General features: G+C 57.0%; 1 protein-coding gene across 12 annotated transcripts in view; it reads right to left on the reverse strand.

Moving 5' to 3' along the window:
* Nucleotides 1-838: 838 nt before the first annotated feature.
* SMARCA4 (SWI/SNF related BAF chromatin remodeling complex subunit ATPase 4) overlaps nt 839-12,548 on the reverse strand; it is a 36,790-nt gene continuing 25,080 nt past the window's right edge. For 4 of the 12 annotated variants that reach the window (XM_068922950.1, XM_068922951.1, XM_068922952.1 and 1 more), the window contains 14 exons: nt 11,919-12,005; nt 11,219-11,265; nt 10,875-11,041; nt 8,915-9,078; nt 7,786-8,013; nt 7,470-7,568; nt 7,102-7,179; nt 5,519-5,746; nt 4,116-4,369; nt 2,855-2,963; nt 2,312-2,413; nt 1,884-2,016; nt 1,393-1,532; nt 839-1,312 (listed from right to left, as the gene is read on the reverse strand). In XM_068922950.1, coding sequence (XP_068779051.1) covers nt 1,280-1,312; nt 1,393-1,532; nt 1,884-2,016; nt 2,312-2,413; nt 2,855-2,963; nt 4,116-4,369; nt 5,519-5,746; nt 7,102-7,179; nt 7,470-7,568; nt 7,786-8,013; nt 8,915-9,078; nt 10,875-11,041; nt 11,219-11,265; nt 11,919-12,005 — 1,869 coding nt within the window. In that variant the 3' untranslated portion in view covers nt 839-1,279. Of the gene's footprint in view, nt 1,313-1,392; nt 1,533-1,883; nt 2,017-2,311; nt 2,414-2,854; nt 2,964-4,115; nt 4,370-5,518; nt 5,747-6,972; nt 7,023-7,101; nt 7,180-7,469; nt 7,569-7,785; nt 8,014-8,914; nt 9,079-10,874; nt 11,042-11,218; nt 11,266-11,918; nt 12,006-12,548 lie in introns of those variants that run through there. The other 8 variants (XM_068922957.1, XM_068922955.1, XM_068922954.1 and 5 more) reach the window with 8 other exon arrangements.

Consider the following 12,548-nt stretch of genomic DNA (forward strand, 5'->3'; position numbering starts at 1 on the left):
TCAGCCAACCATCCGCACCAAATCCAACCACCCGCACCAAATTCAACCAACCATCTGCGCCAAATTCAACCAATCACCCGCACCAAATCCAACCAACCGTCCGCACCACATTCAACCATCCGCACCACATTCAACCAGCCATCCGCACCAAATTCAGCTAACCGTCCGCACCAAATTCAGCCAACCACCCGCACCAAATCCAACCACCCGCAGCAAACCCAACCAACCGCACCAAATCCAACCAACCGTCCCCACCACATTCAACCGTCCGCACCGACACGGAGCTACCTGGGTGCCCGGCGAGCGCCGGCAGCTGCAGGGATGGGGCGACGTGGAGGCGAGGAAAACAAACCCCCCCCCCCAAAAAAAACCCCATCCAAACACACACGGTTCTGCTTTTCCCAAAATTGGGCGAGGGGCGGCGGCGGCAGGAAGCCGGGTGCTTTCGGGGCCGCCGCTGTTTGCGCTCCGAGGGCGGCTGGGGCGAAGGCAAACATCGCGCCCGGCCGCCGGGGTGCAAAGTCCGCGGTGGCTCCGGGGCGGAAAAGCGGCCCCAAACGTGCCCCCCCCCCCACCCCCCGGCGATACGGCGCCGTCCCGTCCCACCAGCCCCTCGTTAGCCCCCCGCGGGGTTTAGCCCTCACGAAGGCGCGAGCAGCGCTGGTTAATCAGTCGTTATTTCCCCGGCGTTAAGGGATTCGCGTCTCGGCCCGCGGCTCCTGGGGGCAGGGAAACGTGCCGGGAACGCGGCGGACGAGCGAAGGGCGCCGGGGACGCCGGAAAGCCGCGACGCGGGGAGGCCGGGGGGGGGGAACCCCCCGGCGAATAAAACCCAGGCAACGTTCGTTTAATTTATTACCGTTTTGAAATCCAGTGACATTGACACACGCGGCCGGCGCTGCTGCCCGCCCCGGCGAGCGGCTGGCGCTTGGGCCTGTTTCATAAAATACAGTACTAGGAGTGGACTGCTACGCACATGCATCCACGCTTTAAAACTACAGTGAGCCAATACTGCAACCGAAACAGTACTGCCATAGAAAGAAAAAAATAGATATCAAGTGTTCCCCGATCCGTAATTCTTTTAAACAGTTAATGCTGTTACAAACGCTACTGATGTCAGGACAAGGCAAGACACGAACAGTCCTACATCTCTCTGCGGTATAAATATGGAAGAGTTTTATACAGTTTACTCAAGTCTGATACTACGTCGTTGCTACCCGTTAGAGCTAAGGGAACGCGGCTTCTCCGCTCGGGAAGGACGGGCCGGCGGAACGTGGCGCTAGTCCTCCTCCGTGCCGCTGCCGGAGCGATCCTGCAAGGCGAGAGGGAGAGGTGAGCGGGGCGGGGGGCCGCGGGGCGCCCGGGGGTCCCGGGGGGGAGGCGGCGCGTTACCTCCTCCTGCTCCTCCTCGCTGTCGTCGTCGCTGACGACGGGCTTGGCGCGGGAGCCGCGGCTGGTGCGCCGGCGGCCCTTCAGCCGGTCCTGCGCCTTCTCCTTCCGCCCCAGCTTGATCTTCACCTTGACCGATCGAGCTACGAAGGGGAAGGAGGAGACGCCGTGACGGTGACCGCCGCCGCCGGGCCCCCGAGAGGCTCCGTGCGGGGCTTCCCGCTTTCCCCCTGCCGCCCGTCCGGCGGCGCTCGCCGAGACGTTGTGCCGTCCCGGATGCTGCCGCTTCGACGGCCCCGGGAGCGGCCGTGGGGCGTCGGGGAGCCCGCGCGCACACGCGCCGCCCACCCTCGGCGCCGGACGTCCTCGCCGTCCCCGGAGCAGGGCGCGCGGGCGGCGTGAGCTTCCCCCGGCGGGGAAGAAGGCCCAGGGTCCGCTCCCTCCCGGAAACGCGCGCTCCCGGTGCAGGGGCGACAGCGCGGGAGAGTACTCACACTCGGATTCAGATCCTTCCTCTTCTCCTTCCTCCTCCTCCTCGCTGTCCTCACCTTCGCTGTCCTCCTCTTTCTCAATTTTCTGCCTCACGCTGGTGAAGACGGACTGCAGCACTATCGAATCCTCGTAGATCTGCGGGAGCGGCGCGGGGGTCAGAGCGGGGAAACGCCTCCCGGCGCGGCGCCCGCGTCCCACCCCGGGCCGCGGCGCTCCCGCCCTCCCTCGCCCCGCGAGCCAGCCAGCCAGCCGGGGCCTGCTGGGCCAGCGCGGGCTCCACGCGCTTCGCCGTCATCTCCTTTAGCGGCATCATCTCTTAACCTCCCGCGAGGAAGGAGCGGGCAGCACCTGGCCCGCTGCGGGGCCGGGATCCTGCTCGCGGCCCGGCCGTCGCTCCCCGCTCGCACGGGGCGGCGGCGCCATGCCTTACCAGCGAGCCTTCGAGGTTGAAGGTTTGGGCGTTCTGGCACAACAGCATGACGTCTTTTTCCAGGTCGTTCAGGCTCCGATATTTGTGGTTGCGGATGCGCTCCTGCGGGAAAAGGGGCAAAGTCGAGTCCTGCTCCCGCACGGCGCCGCGGCGCTCGGTAGCCGGGCAGCGACCGAGGGGACTGCGCGCCCTCCGCTCGCTCCCCGCCTGTCCTTCCCGGAACGCTCCCTCGCCCGCCAGCGCCGCGGCCTCACGCCGGACACGACGCGCGCGCTCCGCCCCGGGAGCTCAGAGCGTTTTGGGAGCGAAGGGAACGGCGTGCACCGGACACCCCGGGAGCGCGGAGCCCCCGGCAGCTGCCTCCCAGGGGCTAACGGCGGCGCCGGCCCCGGTGGGCTCGTGCCGGGACGGCAGGGCACCGCGGGGAGGAAGCCCCGAGCCGCCGGCCGCAGCGCCGGGGCCAGGCGGAGCGGCGCCGCTTCCAGCGTTCCTCAGGTTTCGGAGCCCGGCGCGAGGCCGGCCGCCGCGTTTCCCGGCGGTTACCTTGATTTTCTTGAAGTCCACCGGCTTGCGGATGAGCTCGTAGTACTCCGGCAGCTCCTTGCGGGAAGGCAGCTGAATGAAGACTTCGCTGAGCTGGCGTCCACTGCTGCTGCAAAACAAGGGAAACGGCGCGTCAAAGGCGAGAGCCGGGCAGCCCGCTCCGCGGCAGAGCCGCTCCCCGGCCATCGAGCTCTGCCTCCCGCGCAGCGAGAGGGCACGCAGCGGAGCTCGCTCTCCGCAAGCGGAAGAGATCCCCTCCCGTCTGCTGGCGGGGGCTGAGCTCTCCTCCAGGGGGGCTTCGGAAACGCGAGCGGCGCGACTCGCCTTGCATCGGGGAGCCGGTTACTCTCGCGCCCCCGGGGCTGCGGGCGCCGCGCTCAGCCAGGTGCTGAAAGCCACCTCTGACGCTCCAGCGGCTTTTTAAAAGCCGCATTGGAGGCGAGCCATCAGCGAAAGCCTGCTCCTCCGCCCGGCTACCGTGGCGCAAACCTCGCGCCCAGAACTGCCTCCTGCCCCTCCGAGGCCAAGGCAAGCGGCGAGAAAGGCCAGCGGAAAGGAGCCACGAAGCCGCCCCTCTCCCGGGGAGACGGTTTCGGGCTTTGAACGCGCGACCTGCGCCCAGGTGCCCGCGGCACAGCCGGGCTGTCCGGCGCGGGAGGCGGCGGCCGGCGACCACCTCGCAGCAGGGCGGCTGCTGGCGCTTGCGGGGCCACTACCGCTACAAACTGGAAAAACCGCTTGCGAGAGCACTAACGGGTCGGCTGACGGTCTCGAAGGGACGAGGAGTTTCGCAGCCAGCCCGCACGCACACGCACGTGCCAGGCACGGACCGGGCAGGCGGCAGCCGCGAGCGCCGCGCTCATCGCGAGCGCCGCTCTTTGCCGAGGCCGCGCGAAGCGGCCGCTGCGCACCTGGGACCGCGGCAGAACTTGCCCTCCGCGGGGAGGTCGACCGACAACTCGTTCCTCGTTTCCAGCCCTCCGAGTAAAGCTGCCAGCTGGACGCAGGCAGCGTTCGGTCCGTTTGCTCTTCCAAGCGTTTCGCAAGTCTCAGCCGCCCCAACAAGCCAAGAACGGAGAAGGGACTCCCGCCGCACCGGCGGGTCAGAGGCGCTGCGCGGGCTCTCGTCCAAGGCCACCCACGGGCAGCCGGGGTTGGGAGGGACGGTGGCGCTCTCGGCTCCCTGGCCGGGGTTCAGCCCGCGCTCCCGCGGCCGCGCGTGGGAACGGTTTCGCTTGGCACCTGCCCCTGCTTCTCTTACCTGTCCTTATACTTGATCACGGCATCCACAATCTTCTTCATTTTTTTGGTGAGGTTGGGCGGGTTGGGGGAGAGTTTCTCCGCGGGCGGCCTGCCGCGCTTCTTCTGCTTTTTGCTATCGTCATCCTTGTCCCGGCTGCGGGTGCTCGTGGTAGGAGTGGCAGAGCCGACATCCGTGTCCCGTTTGCGTTTACGGGAAGACTTCTTCTGGCGCACCTCCTCTTCGATCTCCTCCAGCGTGCCCTCCTCTATCGCCTAACCCAGGGGAGCAACACAGGAACCGCTAGCGCTGCGGTCACCGGGTCGGCGACGAGGAGCTACGCGGCTCGCGGCGCTGAGGACCGCCACGGCCTGCGCAGCGGCTGCCGGGCCCCCTCTGCTCGCCCAGGGACTTCCCCCCAACCCCAGGAGGGAGCTGGCGCGGTCGCGGCCGAGACGCTCGTGGGCTTTTTCAACCGCCCTCCGGCTGCGGCAGGTCAGAGCGAACCGCCAGCGCCGCGAACACCTGCTGAAGAGCTCTGGGCGCTTCTAAGCGGCTTCCCTCGGGCACATCTCCAAGGCGTCTTACGGACGCAGCTGGGCTCAGCACGGGACCAGAGACGTGACTTGGGGTTTCCGTTCCCGAGAAGGAGGCTCTGTAGAGCCCTGCTCCTTGCGCCCAGACTCTCTCTACTTTGGCTTTAAATAAGGGAATACCAGCCACCGAGGGGCTTTTTTAGTGACCATGACGGTATTTTACGATGAGGGGTGAATTTGCTGAAAGGGTATTTGTGGGATGGGGAGGAGACGTGGCTCAGGAGAGACAGTACCCGACCACGTGGAGTAGCTCTACAGTCTCTCTCGACTCCCACTTCCCAAAAGATCTCGATACGCCGGCCTTGATACAGCAACTTAACGTGCTAGCCGAGGCGGCCCCCCTCTTCCTGCTCACAAACGCACCCTTCAGCAGCGCACGCGGAGGCGCAGAGTCTGCCCAGCAGCGTTTTACGGGGATGCTCAAACCCTGCTGGAGCAACCACCGACTATGGCACGGGATCACGACCGGAAACCTCCGGGGCCCCGCAATGCGGTGAGGTGAGGTGGTCAAATACCAAGCACCAGCCTCGTACGGTGATACCAAAACCCGGCTTGCCGGGCAGCAACCGCGCTCGGGAAGGCGCAAACGAACTGCGCTTTGCCTTCGGCAGGCCAAATTCAAGCCGTGTGACAAGCTCTGCAGCACAAGGCAGTTTTTCTGGAGCTGGTGGGAACGGCTCTGCTGCGGGGCGCGGAGCACCGTGCTGCTAACGCAGCCACGCACCGACAGAGGCTCCAGAACTGGGTATTTGCTCTTGCGCGCACACACACACAAACATGAGCGCTGAAGCATAGGTTTGAGAAGGCCATTGGAGAACGATGCTGTACCATGTATACCTTGAGCCACTGCTTTTCAGTCAGCGAGTCACTGTAGTCCACCTCCTTACGGTGCCGTGAGCCTCGCCCAAACATCTTTTCCTCCTCCTCCTCACATGTTAACCTCTCCACCTCTGCATCATCCTTGATGATCCAAGATGGCAGCTCATCCTCTTCCATCAGACGCGGCTTGCGCTTGGGATTGCGCGCCTCCTCCCGCCTGCGGTCTAGGTCCATGCGCTAAAACAAGAGGTGTTTGTTGTGGGGCTGCTGGCAAAGCTACGGAGGGCAGCGACTACCCTAACGCGTTTCCGCGCGCTAAGCTCGTCCCTGTAGGAACGCTCGCGCGAGTCTGAAACGGCGTCACAGCTCCGCGGGCACGGTACAGCCTGCGAGAGCGCCGAGGTGACCCGAGGACGGACCTTGCGCAGGGCAGGACTTGGCTCGGGGCTCTCCGAGCTGGCCCAGGTGTTGGCACGGGCAGGGAAAGCGGCACGGCTGTTTGCGCAGCCGGCAGGGTCAGAGGACACTACCCTGCGATTCCCTGGGGCATGTGGTGTCTGCGGCCTGTGACGGGAGGACCCACGTGAGGAACCGAAAGTGTTTTGATATCTACCGGCTCACTACAGCTCAGTAGGCACCGTTTAAAAATAAACCCAGTTGTACAGGCAAATCGGCTGCAGCAAGGTATGGTAAACAGGGGAGACGGCCCAAACAGGAGGCAGAAAGCAGGTATTAAGAGTATGTTGCATCTCATTACTCCAGCTGCTTTGCCAGAGTCGGGCAGCTCTTATCTCTCCGTCAGCCTTTTTCAAATCAGTCGCCTGGTACCTTCTGCTACCAGGTCCCTTGAGGGCTCCAGGCCGGCGTGCCAGCGCTGGTACGGCTGACGGGGGCTGCGATTTAGAAAGTCAATTTCGGGGCTCTGGAGGAGACACACAAAGCATTACACAAATGTCCGATTCTAATTAATGTTTTGCCTGAACTAGAGCCTTTCATCCGAGATCTGTAATTCTCAAATGAGGCTTTGGGTTAAATGCTCTCCTCCCCTCGCATGAGAAACAAGGAGTCTTTCCTCCCTCTTTTTCTAAATGCTCCTCATCCCATCTCCAACAGTCGTCTCAGACCGGAGCTCTTCTGGGTGGGAAACGTTTTTTGTGTTTTTTTGTTTTTTTTAAAACAGGAGCCTGCACAGCACACCCAGGTCCTGGTTTATGACCGGTGTACGGGGGCATAAAGCCGACAGACCGTGCAAAGCTTGCACGCGAGACAGGGCAGAGCTCGCTCAAACCTCCAAGCCCCATCTCCTTCCTGCAGCGGGAACACAGCCGCCGGGGCTCGGCTCAGCCTCCTGCTCTCCCTGCATCCGCGGGGCCGACAGCACCCAGAGCCTCATCCCTTACCAGAGCGGGGAGGCAGACGCAAGCGTCCTGACTTTGAGCCCCTGCTCTGTTGTTTTGTTTTACCTGTTGAACTCGAACGAATCACGGCTCCATTTAGCACTCTCAGTTGATTTCTGTTAGAAAGACCGTTTTAGCTGCTACTCGGAAGAACAGCAGGCATCACTTCTCTTCCGCAGCCTGTGCCATGCTCACCATGAAAAGGTCAAACTCCTCTTCGTGCCGCGCAATCATCTGGTTGACCGTTTCATCATCGGGAACCTCATCTTCTTCCTGCAAGATTTTAAATTCCCGATTCAATGGCGAGAGAAGACGCCGCGGCAGTTCGTACGCTCGGAACACAGCACCGAACATCGTTACCATCCGACGCTTGTTCGGTTGCCCGTGAAAGATGTGTTTTTTTTTTTTTTAAATTTTTTATTTTGGTGGTCTCAGTCCAGTTTCTAGCGGACAGGTATCCACATTTCAAAGACCACCATCAATCAGAGCTGGCACGTGCGTTGGCAGTCTCAGCAGCAAGGCCGAGGATTGAATGGGCGTGGAGACTGAACAACCCCTCTCACCTTTAGAGGTGGTTCCTCCAACTCAGCGTTCAGGCACAGGGTTGAGGCAGTGTGGGGGAAGCTTGCACTGCCACTGCCGCTGCCCGCGCTGTATCTGTTCTGTGGATAAATAGAGGACTTCAGTCTCCAGGGCTGTCAATCCGGCACCTTTCACCGACGCTAAAATTCACTTCAAATAGAAACAAGTGTTCATGCTCCTTCCTTCTAGCCCCCACGCCCTTGGCCTCAAGGACGCAAAGAGCAGTGGAGCAAAGCCAGCCACACGTTCGCCATTCGCGCTCTGGAGTAGCAGGAAGCGGCCTGTGCTGCCCCTTACCTCGTCCTGCTCCTCATGTTCCAAGATGGCCTGGAGGAAAGCTCTTCGCTCGTGGCTCGAGGACTTCTGGTCAAACATGCCGGCTTGGATAACTTTCTGATCAACATTCAGCTTGTATTTGGCCGCGGCAAGGATCTTCTCCTCCACGCTGTTCACAGTGCAGAGTCGGAGGACGCGCACTTCGTTCTGCTGCCCGATGCGATGCGCTCGGTCTTGCGCCTGCAAGTCCTGCCGGGGAAGCGCGCATTGTTTGCCAACTGACTTAAACCCAGCTCCCTCCAAGATAAATATTTGGTCCTTTAAACACATCATGGGAAAGGGCTACGGGCTTCCCACTGAACTCTCTCAGCGATATCTGAGGATCATGTTACGCCCACAGGAAATTCAGTTAATCAAAACAACTTGTATTGATGGCTACTCTACCCTTATGAGATTGGACGCATGTAATAAGAAAAGAAGAAAAAATAACATAGACAATCGCATCTAGTATTCGGGGACCGCTCTCTCTGGCTCTTACAGGCTGTTTATCACTGGGAGTTTGTCTGTGAATTTCCACCAGTGGAAAGCCATTTCCACCGGCTTTCTCAGCCGGCCCTGGGCTTAGAGCGAAGCACAATCACAGGATAAAAGCAAAGTTGCGGTGTCTTAACGCAACACGTGCTAGGGAGGAGGAAGGGCTCTCTATCTCTGTCAGCAGCTGAGGTCAATTTTTAAACATTACTGTTAGCATAAAGAATCATGTAACTGCAGCTGCAAGAGGCTCTTGTTGTTTCTGCAGCCTACGTCATCTCTCAGGACCAAGCCCTACCTGTAGCCGAGAAGGCAAACAGCCAGGTTCTTACGCAAGGGACCTATCTCGGCCACGACACCGTGGCAGGCAGTGTTGGAAGGACAAAAACAGCAGCTTTTCGGGGGAGAAGCAAAGCAGCCGATAGTCGCACAGCTCACAGGCTGGATCTTCGTGGTAAGGCTAAACTGCCATTACAGGCTGCAGTTCTCCAGGCTTGGCAGGGAGAGGGGCTAAAACTTAAGACCGAGTGAGGTGTTCTTCTGTGCGTGCAAGTGAAACCAGAGCCGTCTTCTCCATCTGTTTCACTGCTTTTTTTGGTTGGTTGGTTGTTTTTTTTACCTGGTGAGGATTCCAGTCGCTGTCAAAGATAATCACAGTATCTGCAGACTGGAGGTTCAGACCCAGTCCGCCAGCTCGAGTGCTCAGCAAGAAAATGAAGTACTCGGAGCCTGGCTCATTGAAAGTCTTTAACAACATGCCCCGGTCTTCAGCCTTAGTGGTTCCTAGAAACAGAGAGGCATGATTATTTCTGCCACAGGTTACACACAGGCAATAAACACTACGGCGCTAGACCTGGCGACACAGGAGAAGGGATTCTGCGTCGTTCGGAAAGCATTGCCCACCATCCTCCACACCGCAGCTCCAGGGGCGGCAAAGACAGCTCCGGGATGCCCAGAAGAGGTACTTCTGGTACAGACACTGTGACATTAACGCCAGTGTCAACGGCCCCGGTGAGGAGCCCTCTCGAATACTGTGCCAGCGATGAAGAACGACAAGTTCAGAACGAAGCGTGGAGGGGAAAGCCCAGTCAGGGTGACGGAGCTTATCTGATGAGAGGATGCTACAGCGTGACTTGGTCAGCCTAACGTAACACAGCCTAAGGAGGTATATGGTTGCTTTCCGTAGAAAGGTTGTGAGAGACAGGGCAAATGGGAAGAATCGCAGCTATAGCTGGTGGGTATTGCTCATATAAAAACGACTTGGGCTCTATATTGCCCATGAGCAAGTTTAGGCTGCAGATCAGATCTCCAAAGTAGCAGAGCTCTGGACAGCCTCCCAGAAGGACAGTGGCTCCAAAAACGCAACTGGTTTTAAGACAGCGTTTGGTAAGCGTAAGAGCAGGGTTATTAAACAACGTTGCTTGCGGCAGCAAGTGACCGGACTCGGTGACACGCAAGGGTCTCTCCCAGCCTGTATTCCCCCAAGACCATCCTCTTCCAGCTCTCTGAGGTGGAACCCAGAGAAACTCAGCTTGGCAAATCACACGTCTCCATACACACCTAGACGTATCAATCGGAGAAGAGTTAGGGATATTTCAGAGTGTACGATGAGCTCACCACTACAGCAAAGGGAACAGTTGCAAATACTCGGAGTACACCTCTTCACACCGGTTGTGGTTGACAAAGGCTGTCAAGGCCTCAGCACCACGGGGGGAGACTCTCCCAGGTCAGCGCTGGGGGAAGGCAGAAGGCCTGGCCACACAGGGTGCATTACTACCCTGCTCTTAATGGAAACGGCCGGATCACGTACTGGACGCGAGGATGATGCTACAGTAACACGCCCATCCTGCGCCAAAAGTCAATAGATTTTGTGATCGAAGGAGTGAACGGTTCCGAGAGCCTGATTTAATTCATGTAATTCTTTAATTCAAGAAGCCTTGATTTAAATAAGTGCTCTAATCTTGTTTTGCACTTCCGACTTCTTAGTAGTTTTATCTTTGTTCAGAAGGTTGATTCCCTAAGAAGTACTGCTTTTGCTACCCGAGAGGGTATGGGTCTGCGCACACTTCAGCAATCTGCTGGCTGCATGTGTATTTTTTTGCAAGCATTTAATGTCTCATTCCAGCACAACATGGTGAATTGACTTTCCTTATTTACTAGATCAGATTTTTTCCATTTATGGTTTATGCTGCACTCCTTCTGAATGAAAAGCGGACTTCAACTGAATTATTTATATTTACGTTAACATATTATACGTCACCCAGCCCTTAACAGCATCTTTCAGAATTTCAAGAATAAACAGTAGATAAGTTTAACTTTATAAAATCAGATGCTGCTAAAGTTAAGTTAAAGGCTGGCACTTTGTATCTTTTTTCTGCATCCTGTAAGCGGTTTATTATCTGAAACAAACAACGCATCCATAAAGTACACTTCACTTGCAAGTCGAAAGAGTACACACTGGCAAACGCAGAAAGGAGGCTTATCTAACTGCTCATTAGTTACACACGTGGGGTTTGAATTGCTGAAAGCTTCAAGTGACAGGCAGGAGGCTGCCACCCCCGGACGTCAGAGATGCTCACCGTCCAGCCTGAGGTATTTGAATCCACGGTAGGCAAAGTAATCTTCCATGATGGTCATGAGGGAAGTCATCTGACAGAACAGCAGCACCTTGTGGTTGGTGGCTCGCAGTTTGGGAAGAATTCTGTCTAGGAGCTCAAATTTCCCCGATGCTCGGTACAAATCTAGTCTGGTATAGAAGAGCGGAAATGAGAATTCAATACTAAAAACAAGGTATCTTCCTCTCATAAGAATTATCAGTGCCCATTACAGTATTGCGAGGTCACTTAGCATGCACCAATAACCCACACCACAAAAAAAGCTAAAAATATCCCTGCTTGCTAAAATTCTGAAATAGCCTACTTACCCCTGCACAATGCCGCCAGTGAAACCTAAGTGCTCGGAAAAGGATTCCTGCAACCAGAAAGAGGAACAATGTCAAAAAATACCCCTGTTCTCACACGCACAAGTAACCAAGAAATCCAACAAAGTCCTGGAACTGCCCTAAAAGGAAACTGGCCACCAGGTTCAAAGAGGGAGAACCGGCAACAGCAAAGGTCCTGTCTGTGAAACGACCAGCTGCGTTGGGAAGCACGCACAGAAACGAAGCGGTTTTCAAAGGCTTCCCTGGTGCCAGATGAAAAACCAATGTCTTGCTGTCTATGTGAAGAGAGAGATTGTGTCCAAAGAGATCAACCTGGCAATGAATACAACTGATTTCACACTTTCAGGCAACATTGCTTCACTGAACGTGTCTGAACAGATTTCAAGCCATTTTGGATGGCAAGGAGGAACATTTTGAAATGCGACTGAACTCCACGCAACACCACAGAGTTTATGCTCAGCTGGCCAAGCAGTTAGCTCCTGCACTCATGATTTTAACGCACTGATCCTAGCTGGTCTGCGCAGCCATGACACAGCAGCAAGAAGCGGCTGTTTTATCCACTCTTCACACCTCCCTTCAAATCAGACAGCAGATTGCGGGGGGAGGGTGAAACCAGAATAGTTTTTACAAGGTTCCAAAGCACCTGTACTCAACACACTTGCAAAAACTGATGATGCGTTACCTCTATATGCTGAAACATGTACGGATGATTACAAATTTTCCTCAGCTGCATGATCGTATTCATCAAGGTTTTTGTGCCGCCTTTACCCTGCACAAACGAGACAGAACATTCGAAATGTGAATTTGACTACAACAGCTATCGAGGTGTCCACAAGAAGCGTTCTAGAAGTATTTAGCTGGGAGCGCACATCCCAAAGTGCTGGGCAGATCTAGCACGAGGTGCATCCCGAGGGCAGGCCAACTTCCAGGCAAAGCACACTCCCCAAACCCACAGCTGGAAAAGCTGCCCCAAACAGCAGTGGGCTGGGTGGGCAGACAGGCTTTCCTCAGTTAGCTAAGGGATGAATTTCAAGGTTTTAAAATCACCTTGAGAAATCTAAGGAATGAAGGGTGTTTAAAAGGCAGTTGCTTTAGGGGAACAGAGAGTTGAAAGGAGGTAGATGGAAGAACAAGGAATTTTTTATCTCTACCTCTTTGCTATTAACCCAAACCAAAGTGTCTTTTTTTTCCCCCCCCCTCCTCTTTTTAATTAATTGCCATCTGACTTTTTAAACCACTTTTACAAGCCAGCTGGTGGCCTCAGTGAATTTCCTAGCAGACAGTTAACCACACACTGAAATCCGCCACATCC

This window comes from Struthio camelus, chromosome 31 (genome assembly GCF_040807025.1).
Source record: "Struthio camelus isolate bStrCam1 chromosome 31, bStrCam1.hap1, whole genome shotgun sequence".
NCBI lineage: Eukaryota > Metazoa > Chordata > Aves > Struthioniformes > Struthionidae > Struthio > Struthio camelus.